Source organism: Sturnus vulgaris, chromosome 1, assembly GCF_052056855.1.
Source record: "Sturnus vulgaris isolate bStuVul1 chromosome 1, bStuVul1.hap1, whole genome shotgun sequence".
In the NCBI taxonomy this organism is placed as follows: Eukaryota; Metazoa; Chordata; class Aves; order Passeriformes; family Sturnidae; genus Sturnus; species Sturnus vulgaris.
The window spans coordinates 28013224-28037426 of record NC_142243.1 but is presented as its reverse complement, the minus strand read 5'-3'; the positions used below and the strand labels follow the sequence as shown (position 1 = coordinate 28037426).

Genomic DNA, 24203 nt, shown 5'->3' with positions numbered 1-24203 from the left:
CCATCCTTGTTTGCTGCTTTATTGCAGATTAAAGGCTTGGGTTGCATGTGAAGGTTATCAGCTAATGAATAAACTTCAGTCATCCTGTCCTGTGATAAATCTGTCTTGTAGATCAAAGATGAAGCATGTAGACCTTTTTTCTTTCAAATGGTAATTTCTTAAGGCTGTCAGATCACTTCCTAAGGTCTGTTTACATGAAAACAAAAACATTAAACATATTTTATTCAAAACGTTGAATTCTCAGTTTTGAAAAAACCTTCTATTTCCTCTCTGAGGAAGCTTCCCCTCCTTCCTTCTGTGTAGGTCTCATCTGTGGAAATACAAGCGATCCTCACATTGTAACTTGTGGTCAGAGCAGTATTTTCTTAATGCTACCATTGTTTCTGTTTTAAACCAGAGAGTTGTTAATTTCATCAGGAGTATAATATATATGTTAGAATATTTTTTCAATTTCTGTCGTGTTAAAGTGTGCATAAACTTCTTTTAGCTGTATTTTCACACTGAAACCAAGCAAGGCAGACCGAAGGGTCTCTATGATTCTATTTCAATACAAAACCCTTATTTTCCTAAAACTCCTTTCCACGCAGTGTTTTCACAAAATGAATTTTATGTTTCAAGAGCCATGTAAATACTGATTTGAAAATCTATAAGCTCTGGAATGGTGTAAAATAAGGAAGAAGTCTGCAAGCTGAGTTCATCCACTTCTATATATTACATAGGCTTCTTTATGTAAAATGTATTTGCAGTCTGTCTAATTTTTTTATCTTTCTGCCTGCTGCCTCAGCAACTGGAGATAGAAATCAGGCTCTCCTACAGAGTGCTGTGAAGTTTTCAAGGGATATAGCAGTTAAAAAAAGGAGAGAGTGAAACTCCTCAAGACATCAGTTAAGCACTGAGGAGTCTGTGACACATTTGTGTCATGTAGGACAGAGGTAGCCCTCTGTAAACAGACAGGAAAAATAGCCCTTTTTTGAGGTTCTAAGTCCTTTTGTTTTGGTCCTGTGCATTTCAGTACTAGGAAGTAATTACAGTGAAGTCATTTATAAGCTGATAAATATGCATAAATGATTATATTTATTAATTTTGTTGAGTTTTAGAAGTAATCAGTGCTTTTTTTTATAGGAATGGTCTAAGCCTAGTTTAAACTTGTAAATGGAAAACTGATTATTTTGTCAAGGCTTGTGCTCATCTTTTCCTTGAGAAGGATTATTTTCTTTTCATTTCACTTATTCTTCATTCTCTTAGTCTTAAAGACATTACTCTTACCAGTTCCTGGATTCTAGTATGACCTTGATGGGGTGAATGGAGAAGTGAACTGTCTTGGTAAAGGATATCTTTATTCTTACATATCTATTTCTTCTGTAAGCTGAGGATTATGCATGTTAGAAAAGAGTGAATCATTAGCAGCTTTATTTCTGGTTGTCTTTTTTCCTGTGGCTGTTTATGAACTTATTCAGCAAATGTGGTTGCCAGTAAGTTAATGTAGTGAAATATTTTCTAGCAGTGACATTTACTGCCGAGTCCTGCAGTCACTGAATAGGAAGGTTACTGACTGGCCAGGTTTTTTGTCTTTGAATTTATATATTATGAGTCGTCATCAAGGACATTTGAAAAATTACATGTGCAAAAACAATTCCCAGTCTTGCTAATTCGATCCTCTTTGCTCAAAGGTTGTTTCCTTTCTGCTTATAATGTATACCTAGAAAAGATAAACAGTTTAATTCTTTTTTAATACTCTGTCTTCATGCCGAAACTGAATGCAATGTTTCCTTACTAACCATCTGTTAAAATTTCACATGACCAAAGCAATAAGAGAAATGGAGACAGCAGGGACTTTTTAAAGTGCCAGTATTCTGTAAAGACAAAAAGTTTCAAGCATTTGGGATTAGAATTTGGGAGCTGGATTAATACGAGTCTGTATAGACAGTGTATGTGTGCTTATATATGCACACATGCATACAGGAAATAAAACGTGTAATTCAGTCTTACAGATTGTATGCACGTATAAAATAATCATAAAACTTTAGGAATGCTTGGCTTCAGAAAACATCAGCAAGTGTATTGGTAATGTACTTTCAGTTGCGAGTCTCATATACATGAGGAATGCTTTAAGTAGGAGCAGAAGCCTTAAATATCTGTCCTGAGAACTAGCACCTGGTTGCAGGTGGTCAAACTTCCACTGGCTCCAGAAAGCACTTTGCTAAGAGTCTTTGAAAATCGGCCTACTTAAATATAGTCTTGACTTTATGTTCCCAGACGTAACCACTTCTGACAATGGCTTCTTTGTTTCCCTGTTGAATCAGTGATAAAAATTGCGAGCTGAATTTTACTGTTGACTTATTTCAATGGTCCGCACCTTTTCCACTGGAGACTGCAGGTTTTGCAGTAGTTTTTGGTAGTGAGCTAGAGAATTCGATTTCAGCCTTGCCTGAATGATCTGTAAAAGCGATCTGTTGGAGTTGTTACTGGTGAGCATTTGTGAAAATTGAACAGTGAAGCATGGAGGACACATGTATTTAGAGTGGTGACAGTCTCTTTCTCCACATGAAGTAAACAAACATCTCATTAGCTACCCTGAGTTAGTGTATACTTGTGTTATATATACTTATTGTATAATTGTGTATTTTATAATATACAACTATACAATACTAATTGTACAATAATAATACTTGTGTTATATGTACGTATTGTATAATATACAATTATACAATACAGTTGTACAATAATAATATACTTATTGTTAAAGGCAAAATTGAATTAAAAATAATCTCAAAATGCAGTTTTGTTCCTTTTTAGTGCCTATCATTGAGAGCTGTTAAAACAAAAACAAATGGTAAATAATCCTTTAAATTAGTTGTTTAATTCATGCTTGAGAGCACTCAGTGTGGAGTCCATTTCATAATTTATTGTTTTTTCTTGCTTTTGCACATACTTGAGTAACTATCTGACAGGCATGATTATCGTTAAGGATAATCTTTTATTAGGATGCTCTTTTCTTATGAGGATGTTCCTGTTTTTATAGGGACATGAACTGACACACTGGTTATGGGTCTCTGAGGGTAGGGTCCTGAGGCTGAGCTACTTCAAACTAGAATCAACCTTCTGACACGGGTTATTTGGATTATGGCAGAACCAGCAATTAAATCCATTTTTTTTTTCACATTTTGTCCAGCTGCAAGAACAAGATCAGTGGCCCTCTCATTTATAGATGGCTGTTAGCTCTTTACATGAATACATCAGAAAAGAACAGCAAAGATAATAATTATATTGATGTAACTCGAAACTTCTCAGTAAGAGGGGAAATGAGGCAGAATCAGTTCCTGTTTGCTTTTTGCTGTGGGCATCTTTCCTAAATATCAAGTTGATGATACCTTTAAAAAAATAAATAGAAAACACAAAATGGTTCATTTTAGAGTTTATTGTTACGTTTGAGAAAAATGCTTGTTATGGTTTCCAGAGTTTTCTTCATAATTTTGTTTCTACAAAACCTATTTAAATCCAGACCTGAAACTGTCAAACTGCAGAGTTACCTGAAGTGGAAAGTGTGCTTGTGTGTGTATGTGTAAAATGCTGGGATATTATTGGATATTTTAGTAATGGAAGTTACGCAGTGCTTAGCCATTACCTCTCACAATTTAAATTAAATTTTGAAAATTGCTGCAAATGGAAATCCTGTCCTCAGAAAAGTACACAGACCCTGATATAGTGGCCAGCTCTTCTCTTTGCATTTAACTTTATTGATAATTCCCAGGTAGGAATACAATTTAAGTTTTCTCCCAGGCTTGATTTTACATTAAGAACTTCCTCTTTAGCAGAAGCTCTAAAGGTGGATTGCCTCTTTTTGTACCGTGCCTGGGAGCCTTTGGAGCCAGATACATTATCAGTAACTGCAGGGACAAATGCCCCTGATCTCCTCCCAGGATTTTAGCAAAGCAAATGCAGGTGAAGAGCAGCCCTGTTTCTCTGTGCGGTCGTGGAGGTTGAAGATCCAGTATAGAGGGATTAAAAATTCTTTGGAATTTTTTTCTTCTCTCCCCAATAATCATCTTCAGCTATCCTCGTGTTTTAGTTCAATTGCTACAGAACCCAGCTGGTTTAATTTTATTAAGCTACCACTTCCTGCTCCAGAGAGCCCTAAGCCTCTGTTTATTTTGGGGGCAGGGAAAACTCCTCGTCCTGCCTCACCTGCTCTCCTCTGACATCAAAGCGAGCCAGTTCACTGCTCCAGCTTAATCCTTCCCTTCTCCCTCCCACCAATGTTCTGCAAATTTCCTTGTATTATTCGCAGTTACCCAGTGCCCATGGTATTTGTCAGCAGGTTCACTTTTGTCCTGGAGGTACCTGCTAGGAGGCAGAGACCCTCTGGCAGCACTTTCCACTTGACTGCCTGCAGCTGTGAGTGTCCTACAGCTGGACAGGTAAATTGTCTGGAAAGGAAGGAGAGCACTGCAGGAAGGGGACATAAATCGGAATAAAACAGTGTCTGTGACAGCATTTTTGTGAGATTGCTTCTTTTGGAGGCTAAGAAACTGTACTGGTATCTGCAGCTCCTGCTGCCTGAAAACACCTTCTAGACAATTCTGAATGGGAAAGTGGAAGTCTTTTGGGGATAGAGGCAAAGAGAGATCAATTAACCAAAATTGTGCCAAAATGTTCCATGCTTGGGGGTAGAAGAGTAGAGACAGTCTTCTAATACCGTGTGGCAGTTCAGCCAGGTAGCAGCTGCCCAAATACACTGCCAGATTATGATAAAGGACCTATAATGCCTTACCTAGGTATTTACTAGAAGCCTTTAGAAAAGTTTTCCTTGGAATTGTTCTAGCTTTGCATTTAGTAAGTAGGTTATCTTTTGTTGATATTTACTGAAATTTACTCCCTCTACCCCCCAGTTGGGTGGCTTACCCTTTTGGGTGGGCTTTTAAATTTTTGTTACACTGAATAGATTCAGTGAATATACTATGCAATTTTCAACTGACGTGGTACTTTTAAATGAGAAGCCAAGTGGCTACAAATATCTGAATTATCTCAGTGGTGTCTTCAGCACTTCCAGTGTCAGAAGGCTGCAGGTGTACCCTCAGTAACTAATGAGTATTTCAGAAATTGCAACTGCACAGACAAACAAATCAGGGATATCTTGCACTAAAAGTGAGGATTTCTAGCAGTGAACCAATTATTAAGCTGGATGGGTACAACCTCTAATACTGTTCTTCCTCTCCCACACTAACTGGGAACCCCTCCACCTCTCAGGGGAGGCTACATCTGTCATGGCAAGGGGGTCTTGGCTTAGCTGCCCAGAAATAGCTATACTGGCAAAATTTTTTAGCGTCTTGGCACACAAGCTTTAGAAAATTCCAGTTAAAGAATGGCACTTACTTTCTTTTGTGAAGAAGCTTCTAGAAGAATTTCTTTGCTGAACAAGGTCAGAACCATCGTGTTTAATTGTCAAATAAGCTGTCCTGCAGGGAAATGGCAGGGATATGCCTGCATTTTAGTGATGTTTTTGTTGGTCACCTCTTCCCTGTCTATAAATGCCCTTGTATAAACCTGCCTGATGGATACTGATGCAAACTTGAGCACTATGGGTGCACTATGAGTGCAGTGAACTCTTTGTTTTCTATTTCAACACCCTTTTGGCCTCAGGTGCTGATCTCAAAGCCTTCATGTTAATGCCAGATCATAGTCAGAATATGGAAAATTATGGTGAATATTTAGAATTAACATAATCTAGAGTTGAACAGGTGACTCAATTAATTTAAAATTGAGTTTAATCAATGCATTTTTTTTTGTCTTTTAGTTATTAATCTTAATGCTTTTTGCTTAAAAAATTAGGAAAGAAAAAAACCCTCTCACTCCAAAGCAAGAGCAAGTTATTTTAGCAAACACTGCTGGCTAAGATGGATGCATTACTGTAGATCTTAATGTCCAGAATTTCTCAATATTAATTGTAGGAAAATGAGCTGTTATTTTCCATCTTGCAACTCCTTGGTAGTAAACAAAAATAAATTCCGGCTTTTGCTGCAGTTCATTTTCACCTGCTTGCTACTTTTTCCAAAGTCAAAATCAGTATTTTTTTCTATTCTCATACCATGTAATCTGAGAACATTCCATACAGGCTTTGAGGAAAAAAAAAATCTCACAATTTTGGGCTTTTATTCTTTACCTCCCTCCCCCCAGTTCTTTCCCACCCCCTAAGGATTGTAAAGACTATACTATTGCATAGTTCATGCAATTCAAGTAGGCCATTAATTGACATGCACAGTATTGTAAGCTTTAGCTTGGAAGAGAAAATAAGCAATTTGCTTCATTTTGTAGCATGAGTTCTAACTGTTATTAAAGTGCATTTGTAGTTGCATATTTTCCAGTAAAGGTGACAGATTACTTCAAAGCTGGTATTTTCTTTTTGTTAAACAAGGTTCTCAAATAGATCCATCTTGCCCACGTATTCTATTCTTGCCAGTTGGCTTTGAAAGCTGGTGCTTGGGCTCATCGTTCAGAACTAGCTTCCAAAAAATGAGGTCCCATGCTGTTTCTATCTTTTGAGCTAGTAGGGGCTGGAAGGATCTGATCTGAAGCCAAGGCAAAGACTGAATTGATGGAATCATATATAACGGCTTTGCCAAGTACTGCCCAGTCATGAAGTCCCACTTTCTGGGAAAGAGCACTGAGACAAGGGGTGGCAGAGCATTATCTCTGTTAAGGACTGTCCAGAGATTTCCTTTTCTGGACTTAGAGTCAGGCTACTGCATAAGAAAGAACTAGCTTTTTATTGAATGCTTTTTCACACATTTATGAGTTGTTACTTTCTTCTGCAGGCTGCTTACCCATTTTCTCCCCAGTTGTGCATATCCATTTGAAGAGGAAGAAGCTTTCTGCTCTTTATTACAGTCTTACACATCTTTTGACCGTATGTAATGTATCATTGCAGAGGCATGCTTGCACATTCAGTGTGCTTACTTTCATTTGACTCTGCGTGCACACACAAACATCCAAACACACATGCAGATTGGTGCAGGTGAACAGTCACTACTTGGTGAGTCTAGCTGGACCCCAGCTGTCTTTAGGTCCAAATTCTGGATCTTGAAGGAGTTCTAGCTTTCTAAATGCAACTGTAAAATGGAGAATAATGTCAAGATCATGTGTTTCTTCAAAAAGATACTTGACAGGAATGCATAGATTCCTCCCATGCCTGCCTTCCCTTCTCTTGCTAGCAGCTTTCATTTGTAAGGTAGTGAAAGTTCTGGTCTCTTGTCTCTGTTCAGCTTTTTCTATAAACTTCCAGGATAGTCTCTGAAACCACTGTGATGATACATATCTGTGTGTCAATATCTAATTTGTCACCAACTTCTTCCAATATCTGGCAGAGAGCAGGACCTAAATGAAATCCAGTTGACTGGAGCTCAGCTAAGATCTGATAGAAGTGACTTTGATAGATAAATGGTTGAAGAACCTGGTGGAGTCTGTGTAGATGCAATCTGTTAAGCCACTTTAAAATCAGTCCACAGCCTTCAAGTCTTGCTCATTTCTGCAGCTGTTGCAGTGGTCAGAAGAAAAAAAAAAACAACGTTTTTTTGCAACAGCTCACACAGGGTGAAAACAACTGCAGATCTTGCCTCAGTCATCCTTGCTTGCAGTCACTTCTGTCTTCAGCTGTAGCAGTGTATATGAGACTTAAATAATTCAAAATCATTGGGAACAGTTTAGCTGGAAATACTTGATTACCAGCTTTTACTGTCCCAGCTCTCTTCATCTGTCGCCTCTCCCACCTGATGTTTTTATTTCAGGTTTTGTTAGTATACGAGGCTGTGTACCACATCCAGCTGCAGCACAGAAACCTCTAGAGTATGAATGAATGGTCAGCTATGTCAAGAACCTGCTTCTGATAACTCCTGAGCATCTCAGTGATACCAATAAAACTTCTCATCAAAATATATAGTACAGTGAAATTGAAAGAGCACCCGGCTTTGCAATCCTGATGTCTTTAATCTGATGCTTATTAAATGATTGTTGAAATGCAGAGTGCAACTGTCTACAAAGGTCTAAAGCTCAAACCATAATAATCTAGAAATAAATAATCAATAAATGCCTTCTAGAACGCAGAAGGCTGTTGTTTCAAGTGTTAAATGCACATTTTTGAAACCTCCTTGGAAAACATATAGAAAGCCTGGCATTTCCACCTAGAAAGCTATAGAGAAAGTATTTAGTTTCATAGCTCATTGCATCACATATGCAAATGCCTATATGGAATGTATGATTCAAATGTTGAGGAGACCGTTGCAAAAATAAGACATTTCAGGACTTGTGAACCCAGTGTTGTGCTTGGATTTTAAAAAAATGTTTTCTGATAAGAACACCTAGGTTATTGCTATCACCTAAGACATAACTAGCATTTTACGCTCTTTGACGAACTGTTCAATAAACTGTTTAAAAGCAGATTTTTTTTTTTTACTAATGCCTACCTGTTGTACTTATAGCATAAATAATTTGTTTGAATCATCAGGTGAGTGCTGTTAAGTTATAGTGAGCGAGGAAAATGGCAAAAACATGAATTAGGGTCCCTGTCCTTAAGTGTATTTCAGTTTGCATTTTGATAGCAGTTTAGAAATGTTATCGCCTGTTTTGTCACAGACATAATTCACATCTTTCTTCAGGCACTGTAAACAAGAGAAATGGTTTAATGGCTCCATAAAAGGCACTCTGTGCTGATAGCTGAGATTAGACCCTTTAGTAATGGATTTTTGTGTGTTGGGGGAAGGGGAGGGTTGGCAGAGGTAAATGTACTGGAAAAGAATCTTGGAGAGACTGATGTATCTGAAGTGCCTGCTGCATTGCTGTATGTATCGAGAGATAAAGTGTGACAGTGTTGGCTTTATCAGTACAGGGGCCTTTTCTTCTTGCATTTGAAATTTTACCAAGTATTATCTTGGATCACCTCAGTTACTCTAGTACCTGGAGTTGCAGTGGTATTAGCTGAAGTATTTTACATCTTCTGTCTCTTCATTCCTGCGGCTGAGTCAAGTCCCCTATATTCAACTGTGTTCAAGAAATCTCTCAAAACTTACATTTCATACTAAAAATTTGGCCTCAATTGATGATAAAAATTAGTGAGTTTATTTACAGAATCGTGCTTTGGGAATGATTTGAGAGCATACATTTTAAAAGCAGCTTAGAAACAGCATGTTTAGGCCATGACTGACTTCTTTTTTTCTTCAGGTACTCAAGAGTCCTCAAATGTAATTCATGTGAATGTAGTATTACTTAGGAGACATCCAAGTTCACTAGCAGGAGCAAGTGTGGTATAAAATCAACTGCTGTCAATTGATTTTATGCCATATAGTAAATGCTCTTGACCCACAAGTATGGGATAGGACATCTTTGTCTCTTTGGTCAGTGGAGTCAACGTTGCCTGCGATTAGCCAGCATCATTGAATTACCAGTTATATTTCGTGGCTTTAAAAAGTATGTTTAAAACCATTCTTCCTCAGAAATAAGATTTTATCCTGTGTTCTGGGCAGGAATCCGAAGTTTGAAAGTTAAAATGTTACTTTTTGTTCAAAGGAGAAATTACTTGCCATTTCATATAACATATTCTTCATTTCTTCTTCACCTTGAATAATCATCTCTTGAATTGAAAAATATTTTAAGCCATTGCTTAATGCAGTGCATTTCAGGGCTTTCTCATAAGAAGTAGATTCAGTTCTGTCTGTACAGAGGTGGTACACTTCCTGTTTCTCAGGCTAGGAAGTGTACGTATCAGACTCCTCTGAGGCAAACCAATTCCTACTTTGATTTCAGGGTTCTCAATAAAATTCTTCTTCATTTCAGTGGTGTGGTTCTTCATTCTTTGGGTGTTGTTATGAACAAAATGTTCAGGGATTAGGCTGTTGACAGATAGCAAAGGAGAACAGTACTTCTGAAGGACGGATGGCAGTTTTCACCTGTGTGTTTTTGCACATTGCATTGAGTTTACTTTGTGGTGAAATCACTATTGCTTTGCATAAAATCTAGGTCTGTACAACAGCGCATTATATATAATATGCAAGCCCTTTTACTCTGCAGATATAAATAGATATATTTATGCACAGAGAATATGCGTACAGTAATGTACTATACCTTCATCAATTTGCTACAGATGGTAGCAGTCCTGCTTGCTTTATATCTGTGTGTTGGCTTTGGAGTTGCTCCAGACAGGGTCTGTGGGGCAAGGGTCTGTTTCTGATACTGATAAGCCTGGCTTTGCGTGGTAGTTGAGATGAGGTGTTGAAGCCATCCATCTAAATACACGTTGTAAGATTGTTTGCCTTTCAAGTTCAGAGGTAGTTATCTGTAAGTAATCACTCGGGATGAAATCTTGGCCCTTGGTCACTTTTTAATAAGATCATTATTAAGGCAGAGAGCCCCTTACTTTAATAGGGTTGAGACTCTTGTTCTGGGGTTAAGTAAAATGAATTTACCATCAGGAAGAAAGAAGTGGTGAGGAACTGGTTGTTTAAAATGTCGTTTTGTTAATATGAATGTGTTAGTAGCTGGTGTGCTGCACTAAAATTAGATTGTATAAATAAGCAACCCTGCTCTCCTCAAAAGAAAGAGGATTGAGAACATAATATAAAATCCAGTTTAGCAAAAGAGTGTATGTTTAAATTCTCTTTTAATAGGTGCACTATAAAATGAGTGTCACACTAAAATCAGAAGTGATGGGTGGAGGTTTTCAGTGATGATACGAAAACTGCCTTGGATGTTTGAAATTTTATTATTAAAATAAATCTGTCATCTTCAGCCACACTTAAGATATGGTCTGAAAGGGCAAGTAGCCTTCAAGAAAGGCCCCCAAAAATGCAGTATTTTTATCAGCCTTTTTTCCTTTCTACCTCTAAAAGTGTATGCTTAAGGAGTTACAGATAAAGCTTAGCATGGTGACTGTGTCAGGAGACTGCCTGAGGAAGGCTTTAAATTTTACAGCTACATTATCTTTCTGGCTGTAGTTAAGATAAAGATCTAATATAAAATCACTTTGGTCTGTAATGCTTTCTCTAAATGAAGTGAAGGTGTTAACCTACTTGATTTGATACACTTTACCCTAGCTTATAAAGCTGGGAGGAAAGTGAGGTAAACTTTAATTAAAACTACAGCGCAGATGCCTTCTAGCACTGTGCCCTGTACCTTGCTAGGACTGTACAGTAAGCAAAATAAAATGTACCTCGCAGTTGAGGCAGCAGGCTGGAGCCGTGTTCAGTGAAAGTAATTTAATTAGTGTTGATCATGACTCCAGATGATGGTGATTTGATAAGGAATAATTTAGTACTTAACAGCCTTTTACATGCACCAACTCCATGTGGGAAGGTAAAGCAAATTGCACAAAATGAATGTGCTGCTTTCACTTGTGCCTGTGCCAGTGAGCTGGAAAACTGCCTGTTAGCAGACGTTCAGGCTCTCAGCACTGTGATGAAATACCCAGCCAGTTCTCCGCACAGGGCTGTAGTGTGGGAGTCTCTGTACTCCCGTTATTTAAAAATAAATAAGGGAAGTAATTTTTCATAACAGATTAACTCCAAGGAAGTAGCAAAGTAAAAATTAAAAAAAATAAAAATAAAAAATAGAGCAGCATGTGGCCTTTGTGCAAATATGTGATACTGGCTTTAAAAAAGAATCTTGTTTCAGTTGTGTTTTAATTTTTTGATTCAAGTTAAAGAGATTGCCTACCTTAGCTTCTGAGCCAGCGTTCCAGAGTTGCAGGGCCCATCATATGCATTAAATGTGTGGCATGCATTATTTGACCAAGACATACAAAAGAGAGTCAGCAGTAAAAGTTCACTAGAAACATCCTGAAACAAACTACTGGATATCAGCCTGCTTTGCGATTACTTTGGAAAGCTGACTGGGCTGCATTTTGCCATATTATTAAATCCGAGAATCGCTTTTCAAGAAGTCCATGTGGACTTCTTTTTAGTGCAAGTTCAGACAGTTTTATTCAGGAAGAATTATTTTCTTCTTGTCATGTTCACATTTTCCATCTCTGATTCCTAAGTTGTTTTTGCTGTGCATATGCATTTCTTTATGTTTTATTGTCTGGTTCTCCTTTCTAATCTTTCCACATAACTGACTATTATCCACCAAATATAATACCTGAATAGCAGTTTTCTGCTAACTCTTGTGAGTTTTGTGAAAATACGTGGCAAAATAGAATAGTGTTATGTTGCAGATGACTCAACTGAAAGGCAGTAATAGAAGCTGTCATGTAATAGGGTACAAGAGGATCTGTTTGTGAAAGAGTTCTGTGAACATTGCCCAACCATGAGAAAACCCATGGCAAAAGTCTGGAATCCAGACCTTACTCACAGATGCCAGAGTTTAGTGGTTCTGATGCTCACTTCTTAGACAGCATTCATCTCCCCACTGAACACGAGTGTGTGTATGTGGATGCATTGGTATCAGAAAATAGGAAGTCTATAACAAATCATCTTTCTCAAGTTCTGGTGCAAGAGAAGGGGGAAGATGCTACTTGATGGTATATAATGATAGCCTGACTTTTTGCTGAGATTTCCTAATAGGAACTGCTGCATGTACGTGGATTTTTACAGAGATACAAGTGACTATGTCAGGCTGGAATATGATGTTCATACTATGGTGTTTTGGCGACAACATCAAAAATCAGTGATAAAATTATCTCTGCATTCTAGGCATCTTGGAGTTCAAAAATGTATTAACAACCTAATTTTATTTAAAACTTGACAGATATGTTTTCAAGCTGTTACATACCTGTCTTTTAGTCCTTTATCCTCCTAGCCACTTACTTAAGTTTGTCAATATCAGATCAACATGAATTTTCTTCTGCTTTAATTTTCGTTAAGATTGGATATGAAGTAAGGAACGTTGTCTGGTGTAAACTAATTTGCTGGTTAACCTTGCGTTTACCTTTGGCCTTTCTCTTAATACAGACCAACTAGCACTTCTAATTAATGCTGCATTTCTGTCGCACCCCCTCTGGGGGTTTTTTAGCTTTTAAAAAGTATAACCTTTTTATTTGCTTTTCAGTTTGTGTCTGTATCACATTTGCTATTGAGTTTGGTCAGGCCAGGATTTTATCTTGCTTATTTTTAAGAAAAATTACTTCAGCCATTCCTTCTGATTTTTTTTTTAATGTTATTTATAATTAAAAGTGCATGTGATCATCCAGTTTCAAGGGTTTCGCTGCAAATTTTCAAGCATTCTGTGGGACAAAATCATTACTGATCGTATACTTCAGGCTGATGTATCTCAAATTTATTTTGGAGTCGTTTGTGTGGTACTCTTTGAAGTAGACCACTGTTGCATTTATAGCTAAAAGCTACCTCTGATATTACTTAGAAACATTTGGTGCCTGGGAAGTATTTTGCCTCTGACAACATTTACAGTAGTTAAGCCAAATATAAGTGGGCTGTTATTTTCCTGCTAATGAGATGGGATGCTGGCCATCATTCTATTAAACAATAGAAGTGATAATAGCCAATGTGAAGGATCTCTGGTGTCTATTTTTCAGTTGACACTCAAATAATATTTGAAATGTTTATTTCCTATATTGTTTTTATTATTACAATGGTTTAATTAATCTTGTGTTTAATTAACAGTGTTGAGCTTACTTGGGAAAGCTAATTGTTGATACTGTGCTTGGGCTTTAATTGCATTCTCCTTCTCTTTTCAGTGGCTTTTCATGGTCTCCCTGTGAAAATCAAGAAGGAACCCCATAGCCCATGTTCGGAACTTGGCTCCGCTTGCAGTCAAGAGCAACCATTCAAGTTCAGTTATGGGGAAAAGTGCCTGTACAATGTCAGGTAAAGCAATTAGGAGCATGTTTGCAGTCAGAACTGCTGGTTTAAATGAGGACTGACTAAAGAGTAATAAAACCATAATAGAGATTTTATAAAAGTTACCTCTTCAGCAGATAACAGACTGATGAGATAATGCGTTTAGCTGATGAACACTGATGGATTTGTTTACAGTTGTATCAAACACTTACATAATAATTTTTAAGCAGTGTTTTTCATCAAAATGCACATCCTCCTTTCCTCCTCCATGGGAGCTAGCCAGAGTTTAAAAACCCAGAGTACAAGCGTGAAATAGAAAGGAGTATCTTGTTTTCTGTGAGCTGTATTGAAAGTACTTTCAAAATGCATTATGCACATTAGGAAAGAGAGATCTGTGTAACAGGCAAGGGATTGGCAGGTCTGAGCAACACATTAGGTATTTGACAAATTCTGCAGATGTTGTATGTGTATATTCCTGGGTGATTACCTTTTAAAACTGTTTCATTAGTGCCTGCATCTTTGGTACTTACTCAAAAGCAAGTTGTCTTCTTTTATAGGCATAGTTAATAAAAGCTTTATTTATTTGTGAGTGGTGGAGGGGCTTGATACCTCTTCATTCCTTATTGACTTTCTTTTGGTTGTATTTATATGCCACTCCTTCCTTTAGTGTCAGCAGTGAAGGATTTCTTATTGATGTTTCAGTCTATTTTAGAATCTTTCATCTAGCTTTGATTCTCATTAATGTATTACAAAAACTGTTAGCACTTAAAACATTAAAACATTTAACTTTTTTATTATATGAATGGGGGGGAAAAGGAAAATATTGGTACCTTTGCTAGTTATAAGGAGTGATTTTTTACTTCAAAACTCAAATGAATCCATTGATGGATTTGATGGGTACTAAGGGACCTGACATAGGAAAGTAGGCAAGCTTGTGCTTACTATATTCCTAATGTCTGCATTTTTCTGGTTAGAAACAGTGATGATCAAAGTGTTCTCAAGTCCTTTCCTGATTTGAGACACTCTTGAAAATAGCATCTATGTATTTGTAGGACCAGCAGTTTAATTTTGAGAGAGAGAGAGAGATGGGTAAAAAAGACCTTTCGGGAGAGGCTGCTGACATCCTAGTATGGGTAGCTAAGCCAGCATACCATTGTTTTTCTGGGTCAGATCCCTTCCCTCTGGCTGTATTGTTTTACTGTCTCACTTTGTGGTTTGTGCAAAAGAAAAAGAGCCTTGACAGGCACTGTCAGCTCTTTGTGCTCTAGTCCAGGTGCTTTTACTTTTATGTATTTTGTATACCTCCTGTTAGAATGTGACTGTAAGACTGAGTCCTTTAAAAATACATTTCTGTGCCTCAGAGAAGAAAACGTTGTGCTGAATCACTTGCCTCTAACATGACTTCTTCATTGCTCTTCTTAGTGTAAAGTTGAGAATTCTTCTGCTCCAAACTGGTTAATAAGTTAACTATAATCAAAAGCTTCTAGATGGGGCACTTGTGGTGATTTTTTTTCTGGATGTAGATGCTATGGTTTTGGTTTTTCTTCTTTCTTTGCAAAAAATAACCTGCCTTGCTTTTCCCTTGCCTTACTAATAGTGCCTATGATCAGAAACCACAAGTGGGAATGAGGCCCTCCAACCCACCGACGCCATCCAGCACTCCTGTGTCTCCGCTGCACCATGCCTCCCCAAACTCCGCGCAGACTCCTAAACCTGACCGCGTTTTCCCTGCCCACCTCCCTCCATCCCAGTCCATTCAAGACAACAGCTTCCCTATGGATCACAGGTAAAACACAGAGCACAGGAGGTGTTTTGGTTGTGGCTACCACACTCTTAGACAGGGTACTACTGGCTTCCTGCCCACAGCTATTCCCTTTTAGGCTGGGGGATGAAAGTGGAAGCCGGCAATGTTGACAGCGTCAGAAATGTGTGTGCTTATGAAAGGCTGGCAACAGGCTTGGTGCACTAGTGTATGAGTTCATATTGGCAGTGACAGAATTTAAATTACATGTTGGTTCTGTCTTGTGAGGGTGATTACAGTGTGCTGGATAATCTCATCTAGGCTCTCTTTCCCACGAAAGGTTGGACCCAATGGTCTTTCAAGGTCCCTTCCAACCTGGGCTATTCTATAATTCTGTGATTCACTTGAGGCTAGAAAGCCATTCAAGGTGATGAAGTCTCTAGCAAGCGTGTTCCTAACTATAAATATCTGGCCTCTCACTAAGCAGTTCATCTATCTAAGGGATAAGTGGCCATGTTACAGTGTTCCTGCTTCAGAATATTCTTTAGAAGGGTGGATCATTTTTCCAAGCCCTTTTGTAATGTAGCATTTCTAAAAAAGATGCCAACATAAACTGTGCTTAAATAACATTAGTCTGAGTAAAAGCCACAAGAGTTGGAGACTAGAATTAAAGCTTAAACTGTCCTTAAGTCACCCTGTTTTGTTTTGATATGTTAGAAATCCCCAGACAAATAGCTTTCTTAGCTCAGTTTTGAAACAGATATGCTCAGTGGATTTCCCTGTTTTTTCAGTCCAAACACTTGTTTATGGAATTCTATTTACCCTAACCTTTATTGCATGAACCTGTTTTTGTATGCTGAGTTTTGATTGCTCTTGAACATTTAAAATTCCAATGGTGTGTAAAGAGATGTATGTTCAGAAACTTATTTTACCTCTTAATCATTATCAAATTAAGAAAGACCTGAAAAGAAAAACAGTTGTTGGGAGTGTGATTTGCATGCTTGTGCACTAATAAGGGCTGTTATCTCCAGGGATTTGTGCAGATCACTTCTGCAGGAAGTTGCTAACGTTAATATTGCTGTTTCATGCCCTGCTGAGATAGCTTTAAATACCACCAAGGTTCTCTACAAGCCTTTCTGGCCGTCAAGAAACACTGAATCGGCCCCTTCACCTGCCATAGTCCCCATCTCCTCCCCAGCCATGGACTGTGGTCTAACCACAAAGGCCCCCAGTGAAGCCAGGCAGTGGTTTAGATTACAGGATGGTGAATAAATGTGTTTCTGTACATACACCAGAGTCAAGCTGCCAGGAGTCTGAAATCGGCTGAAGTTAAATGTCTTATGTGCAGAGAACAGTAGTAAGATTTTTCAGATTAAAAACATCTTTTGTTATATAGCAACTTGTAAAGAGAGCACTGAACCTGTATGTCAGCCCTAACTTGAGTATTTATAGAGATTTGCATACGTCCCAGTATAATTTCTGTACCCATAACTTTTGCTCTGTGCAAGCTTTGTAGGCTGTTTACATGATTTCTCCTTCCCTCCTTCCCCCACAGATATTTTTTAGGGCATTTTGCACTAATACTTCCCTTCTATTATAGAATATCATGTGTTCTAGTAAAGTCGAAAATAGCTGACTCAAACAAAAAAAAAAAAAAAAAGCAAGAAACCCACCTCATTTTTCTCCATTTTTAAAGAAAGGTGGAATTGTAGTGGAAGATATGAAGATATTTTTCCACATTTTCTTATTTATTTTGAATCCTATGTATGAAGCAAACATGTACTTCATATTTTTGTGAAATTCAAATTTTCCTGATTTATAAGGTGAGATACTACTAGGTGTATTCAGAAATTAGTGTATTCAGAAAATAGAATTTAAACAAATGACCTGCCTATGTGAGTTCATATATGAATCTATAACTCAAGGCGCAATTTTTTTTGGAACACGCATTGGTGGCATAGGATAGCATTAGTATCTAATACATACAGCCCATACATCTTCTTACAGGGCATGAGTATATGAAAGATAAGTGGTACTAACAAGTACCAACAGGAAACAAATCCACTTGTATAAACAAATGGCTTGATTCCATACAAAGCTTCCAGTACAACAAGTATTATTAACTTCCTTTGAGGCTTTGTGAGTGAGCCTGTTTCTTATTTTATCTTCAAGTTGCAATTTTCTGATTCACTCCTTGACAGTTCTTAATGATAATTTCTGCTTCTTTTTTTGGCTAATGAAAAAAGGGAAAAAAGGAAATGAATGCAGTGCCAGTCAGCCTAACTGTTTCATAATACATTTGAGTTTCTAAGTTTATTTTCTGCAGGTGTAGGTGGAATTGCAAAACCCAGTGTTACAGCGCAGTACTCTTTCTACTGCAAAAATTATAGTATTTACAGCAGCATTAGAAAAATTAATTTTGTCTCCATTGTAATAGTTTTTATCTCTGTAGTTTCCAAGTATTTATAATTAAGCTATGATTGTAAATATTTGTCAGAACAAGTTACAGCAGTATTATGACAGATGGTAGTAGAGTTTAAATTGTTTTAGAAATGTGTACCACCTATGAGTTGATAGTCAAGGATTTTATTGCTTGTGCAATCAAACCCCTTCTTCAAATTGTGCTTCACTCACATAGTTTTCTCCAAAAAAAGTCTTTTGTATGTGTGAACCAAAGTTGGTTCAGATCCAAAGTACAGGAAGCTCAGGAATGATTAGGTCTTCAATTTTTTGTGTGTGTGGCAGCAAGAAGCTTCCAAAGAAAGGCACAACTTACTTTTTTTTTTAATGTGTCTTGTTATAATAAGTGATAACAGGATTAGTAAGCAGTTTGTTGCAAGACCATTGCATCTGCTGTTGTTTAGTGTGGACACAATAATACTACTGTGGTGGTTACTACTGTGGTAATCTGCAGGAGGTAACAGGAAGACATCATGCAGTTCATCAGAGCCCAGTGGGAAAAGAGCATCCTGATATTCTTCTGTATGCTTCTGAACCTGCAGATGTCCAAGTAATTATATTAGGCCTTTTAGTTCAGGTAGATACGTTTTATGGAAGAAAAAACAAGCATAGGTTCTTGAGAGTAGCATTGCATGTAAATCAAGATTAACTTAAAACTAAATTCTCTTATGTTATGCCTACTGAAGAGCATTTGGGAATAGCAGATGGCAGTGTGGCTTGTACAGATGACAACTTTCATGTAGAAATGACTTAGGGGAAGAGGTAAGGCAGGAAAGTAATTAATTGTTGTAGCAAAAATTTGTACCCCCTCCTTTCATTGGGATGCTGACATTCCCTTCCTGTTACAGTTGGAATGCAGTGCCATCCTTGCGAGTCGATCTCTCATGACACTACCCCTGAGAGGACAGAACAGTGGACTTTTACCCTGGAATGTTTCCAAATGTTAGAGCAGACAATGATCTATTCAAAATGTGTTTATTGTGGTCAGAATGGTTTCCGTGTAACAGTAAGATGGTTAAGAGTAAATTAGAGTACAAGCAAGATGTTGCTAACATTTGTGAAAGGGCAGAGAACTCTATCTACGCCTCCTTCATGTCACTGTGGCAGATTGTCAGTTTTTCTACTGTTTTGAAGCTGGTGCATTTCCTGTTTGCCTCTTCTGCTGAGGGAAGATATTGAAAGCAAAGAGGATGTGGTGGAGACAGGTCTTAGAGCTGGTATTAATAGGTGGGATTTTTGTTTCTTTGCTTGCCGCTGTTGTACAATGCCAGTGATCCTGATAGGAGTGCTTGGCATAATCATAAGCAAAATGTTTGTTATTGAGAAAGTGATACAGCCAGTAATAATGACCTGAAGATCATTGGGGAATGGAATGTAGCTCAAGTCCTTTACATGACCTCTATAATTTGTGTTCTAGATTTCGCCGCCAGCTCTCTGAACCTTGCAATTCTTTCCCACCTTTGCCTGCAATGCCAAGGGAAGGACGTCCAATATATCAGCGCCAGATGTCTGAACCAAACATCCCTTTCCCGCCTCAAGGTTTTAAGCAGGAGTACCACGATCCAGTTTATGAACACAATGCTATGGTTGGCAGCGCAGCCAGTCAAAATTTCCCCCCTCCTCTGATGATTAAACAGGAACCTAGGGATTTTGCATATGATTCAGGTAGGTGAGATTCTCCTTTAGTTCTGCAGTGCAAAACAATATGTGAGTCCAAGCCAGTGCTATTGATGCTTAGATTGTATGAATTGAAACTTGCTTTTTTGACACTTATATCTCACAGATTATGTCTGAGACAGCTTACAAAGTACTGATTGCTACATAATACAGTGGGACTCTTATCACCATTTCCTGCTCTTTAAAGGGTTTAATTTGCTAGAAGGCTCTGTCCAGAAAGTGCACGTTAAAGAAGTCGAGGAAGAAAGTCATGGGTGCGAATTTGCTTTGTTAAGAGGGAACTTGTTCTGTACTATCTCATCTTTGACCTCTGAATTTGTGTGCTCCATTTTATGAGTTCTTCCATTTGCCTGCTAGAAATAGAGGACTCTTTCTCCTCTTGCTTGCATTACTTTAAATCAGGAGTAACTCCACTGAAGTGGGGTTTATACAGCTATAAAACCGATGAGGGAGAAGAATCGGCCAAATTGGTGTCAGCTTCTCAGTTTGTGCATACTGCTGTGTTTTGTGGAGGTACATAATCTGAGATGCCAGGTTGCTGATGTAGAGAATACGCTGTTGCTATTAATAATGTCTATTATGATTGTGCTTATGGGACAACTGGAATGGAACCTTATTGCTCTACAGACAGTACAAAACGGAGGAGGTGGTGGCAGTCTGCTCTCAATAACTTCTGATCAAAATAGGAAAGATCAGCAATGGAAAGGATAGAAAAATAAATCGAGGGAATAACACTGTAAATGTTTGACAAAATTTCAACATAATATTTAGATTACACTTGGGAAAATAATGAGAATTAAGAAGTCAAAGAAATTTAGTAATGAGTACCAAATAACAAGGCGAAGGAAGCTACAAAGAAGAAAGCTGGAAAGGTGGTATGAAAAGAAGCTGAGATTAAAACATGATGAGTGCTCTAGGTGGGGTTATGCAGTTGATAGATATGGAGCCAAGATAATGCAATCAAAATGTTTTTCAGTTTTAGTGTAACAGCGTCTGCCTCGGTCCTGCTTTGTGTGTGCCACACTGTTGAAAGGGAGGGATTTCAGCATATCTCAGTTATGCTTCTGGAGGAGGGCACATTGCTTCATACACATCTATGCTGGCTTGGGCAGGGGGAATGGATGGCTCTGTCTGACTTCAGTCTCACTCCTCGTTCTTCTTGGTGCTGCGGTACTCCCAGGCCTTTCCTTCTGGTTCAATCTCTGGCTAGATGCTTTTGCAGTTTATTTTCCAAAGACTGTATGACAGCTGAGTTGAAGTGGCCTTTGAAATTTTAGATCATGAAAAACTATCTTGCAATTTGATATAGTGTAGAACTGTTTTTAAATTTTCTTTCTGTAGCTAACTTAACACTGTCTATTTGGTGGGGTATTTTGTGGTTTCATTAATGTGAAGTGCTTGTTATAGAGTTGATCTTGATATTAGAATGGGGGAATTTGTAAAGTAGAGCTGCTTTTTCCTTTTTTATTCTTAACAAGCAAAGAACCAATCCTTAGGAAAATTTGAGTTAGCCTTTAACAGGGAAGAGACTAGGGGTGAAATATTTCTCCAAGCTGAAATATAAGACAAGATGAAAATGAAATTGAATTACAAGGATTAGATCCAGAGCTCAACCCATTCATTGATGAAGGTTCTGAGATCTGTGGCTTTGTGGAGTTGTGTAACTCTAGTCCTAGAGCATATGGGAGAGACTGTGTAGTTCATGTGGCAGTGGATAATAAATGAGGGACTGCAGCTTCAGGCACTGCCAGTCCCTTGCAACCTTCACAAGCACCATTATTCATCCTGCTAAATTAAAGGTCAAAAAATTTTGTAAAAATACTTCTTATTTGCCTCGGAAGTCAAATACTTCTTATTGCATACTGTTACTTTAAATCTGGATTGGCTGCTATCATTCATCTTTCTTTGGAATATTCTGTATGGAAGAAAGTAGGAAATTTTATTCTGAAATGAAGATATACAAACTTGTATCCAGTTCTGTCATGCCTGTTTATTTTTTGCCAGCAAGAACAACATTCCACTTTATAATAATTATCTTCAAGCAAAATTGTTGCTTCTTTTGTAGATGAATGATTAGTTTTTAAAAATGTAATAGCTGTGTAACCAATGGTCATGAAAAATTAATCTGTTGGTATCAGGAAGTACTTTTATTGGCCTCAGAATCACTGCATTTAAGTTGACACATCTGTACACTCCATAAATTGCAGTCAACAACTGTGGTCTGTTGATATTTTGTCTTGTTACCATCTGTTCTCTAGAAACCATCATTTTCCATCCTTGCTAAGAGTACATTAAATAACCCCTTAGGAAACATAATGTATTTGTCACTGAATCATTGATTTCATTTTTCACCTATGGATGTTCAGGGAAGGAGGAATGCCAGAGTAAAAAGTCTTTTTTTTCATTGTATTTTATTGCAGCTCAGATAAGAATATAGAAACATATTTAAAAAGTTCATTGTAATGCACTGAGATGTTCCTTTTGGGATGTTTTTGAAAGGGGCTCATAAAAGTTCATTGCTTTTGTGCACTATTCTTTTATACTTTGTGGGAAGCTGGTGAATGAAAAGCATTATTATAGAATGATTACAACTCTATTAAAACATGACATTAATTATGACATGGGAAATGGCAGATCAATTAGTTGTAATTGTAATTGCAGGTATGCAATTTCTACTGCAGAATAGAGATAATGGAGATGTTTGAGATAATGGAAAAAGAAAAATGTCAACAGAGTAGAGGCTCTTCCTTATCCATCCATGCTTCTGGAAGTCACAGTGCATCGTACATGTTCAATCAGACATTTTCTGCCATGGATTTTTTTTTTCATCTGACATTCATTTTTCAATACATCTGACAGTGAGATTTATTTAGTACTTGATGGTAAATCTAGCAACTTTAGTCATGGAAGTGCAGTCGGGACATACAGAGCTTTTAGGTTTTGCATAATTAATTAATATACTCCTAAAGGCTTCCTAATACCTTTGTTTACAAGGCCTAATAGTGGGTGTTCCTGTACAGTTAGCACTTCTAAAATTCAGTAATGTATTCAGGTACTTAAACAAAAAGGCCAAACTTGATATAGCTTGTCTCTTTTGTCCTTTGTTTTTGAGCGGGGTCTTCACAGGCTTAACTTTCTACATGATGTAATGTATTTGCAAATACACTAAGGTATGACTCTAGCTGAGTGTGTACCAATTAATACTAAAAATCAAGTTTTAAAATCACATCTTAAATTATTAAGTTTTAATCTTGTATTTGGTTTTGCCCAATTAAAATAGGTATTTTGTTTGAGAAATTTTTGTGACGATGTCTTTGGAAACTGAAATTTGTCAAACAGTGGTAGTGGAGATGAATAGAGGAGGAACTGTTGCTTGCATATAATACTTACTGATTGCCAGGAATTTTTCTGTTGAAATTCAGATAGATTCAGTATTTTCTGAATGTGTTACAGGCATTAGCAGGGCTGTTCTCACAGTTTCATTTCAGGGTAGCCTCACAATTAATACGCTTGAACGGACCTTAGGAAAATTTGGATTCTCTCCCTGTCACTTCCGAGACACTAGTCACATCACTTAAAGAATGAACTCTCCAGACAGAATTATTAGCCTCCATGTCTTTCTTTCTGAGTTGCTCATCCCTTTAATTCCTGAAGCCTGAATTCCTGAATACCTTGTGTTGGCAAGTGAGAATGGATGAGGAACTGCCCCTCTGTTAAGAGAAATTAGTGGAGGTCGAGAGACAAATCAGATACATAAACCTGTTTGTTTTGGATACCCAGTTAGAACTGGGTGATTTTTAAAAGAACATTATATACTACATATATTCATATCCTAGCTCCTAGGGACTTTCTTCATATTTCTAGATGAAGAATTACAGGAATATCAGATAAGGATCTCAGTGTAGGCAATATAAAAATACCTAGTACCAAAAATCTGGCAGAAGCAATGTGGCTACTTTGGAAAGCCTTGTTGGAGCTGGAATGGGCTTTACTGGGGCTTAAAGCTGACCATTCAGCTATATTATACCTTCTTTTCTTGAAAACTTCTCCCTCAATACATAGACAACTTCCAGCCCCTGTAACAAATAAAGCAGGGGCTCCACCTGCTAAGCTGTTTGCATCATGGCTCTCCTTCCCACAAAGAGTTTTGACCTATGCACTCAAGGCAAGAGTGCTGAAGCAAAAGGCTGTATCATATTTGCAGCAAAGGATTTATATAAAGCTTGTGCAGGAAGTTGTTAATGATGACCCTTATTAACCTCCTAAGTTTGCTCTTACAGGTATAGAATGTTGTTAGCATTCTGCCATCCACGTTATAAATGTATTTACCTAATGACAGGAAACAGAATAAAATGGAAGAGTCCTCTCAAATACCTGATGAGGTGTTTTTTGAAAAGCAAGTCAGTGGATATTCATGTGGAAAAAGACCCCTAGTAACACATTCTTCCCTAGGCGTCAGCCAACGTATTCTTAAATTTGGAAATCTGCAGAATAGCATAAGAGAAAGTGTTGAATTGAAATTTCAAGGGGGAAAAAAAATTTTTTTT

The 24203-nt window shown here is 37.7% G+C and overlaps 1 protein-coding gene across 8 annotated transcripts in view; it reads left to right on the top strand.

The window, feature by feature from the left end:
• ETV1 (ETS variant transcription factor 1) overlaps positions 1 to 24203 on the top strand; it is a 67032-nt gene that overhangs the window by 20652 nt on the left and 22177 nt on the right. For all 8 annotated transcript variants that reach the window (XM_088162408.1, XM_088162397.1, XM_014894419.2 and 5 more), the window contains 3 exons: positions 13676 to 13805; positions 15376 to 15564; positions 19397 to 19644. In XM_088162408.1, coding sequence (XP_088018534.1) covers positions 13676 to 13805; positions 15376 to 15564; positions 19397 to 19644 — 567 coding nt within the window. The remainder of the gene's footprint in view (positions 1 to 13675; positions 13806 to 15375; positions 15565 to 19396; positions 19645 to 24203) is intronic.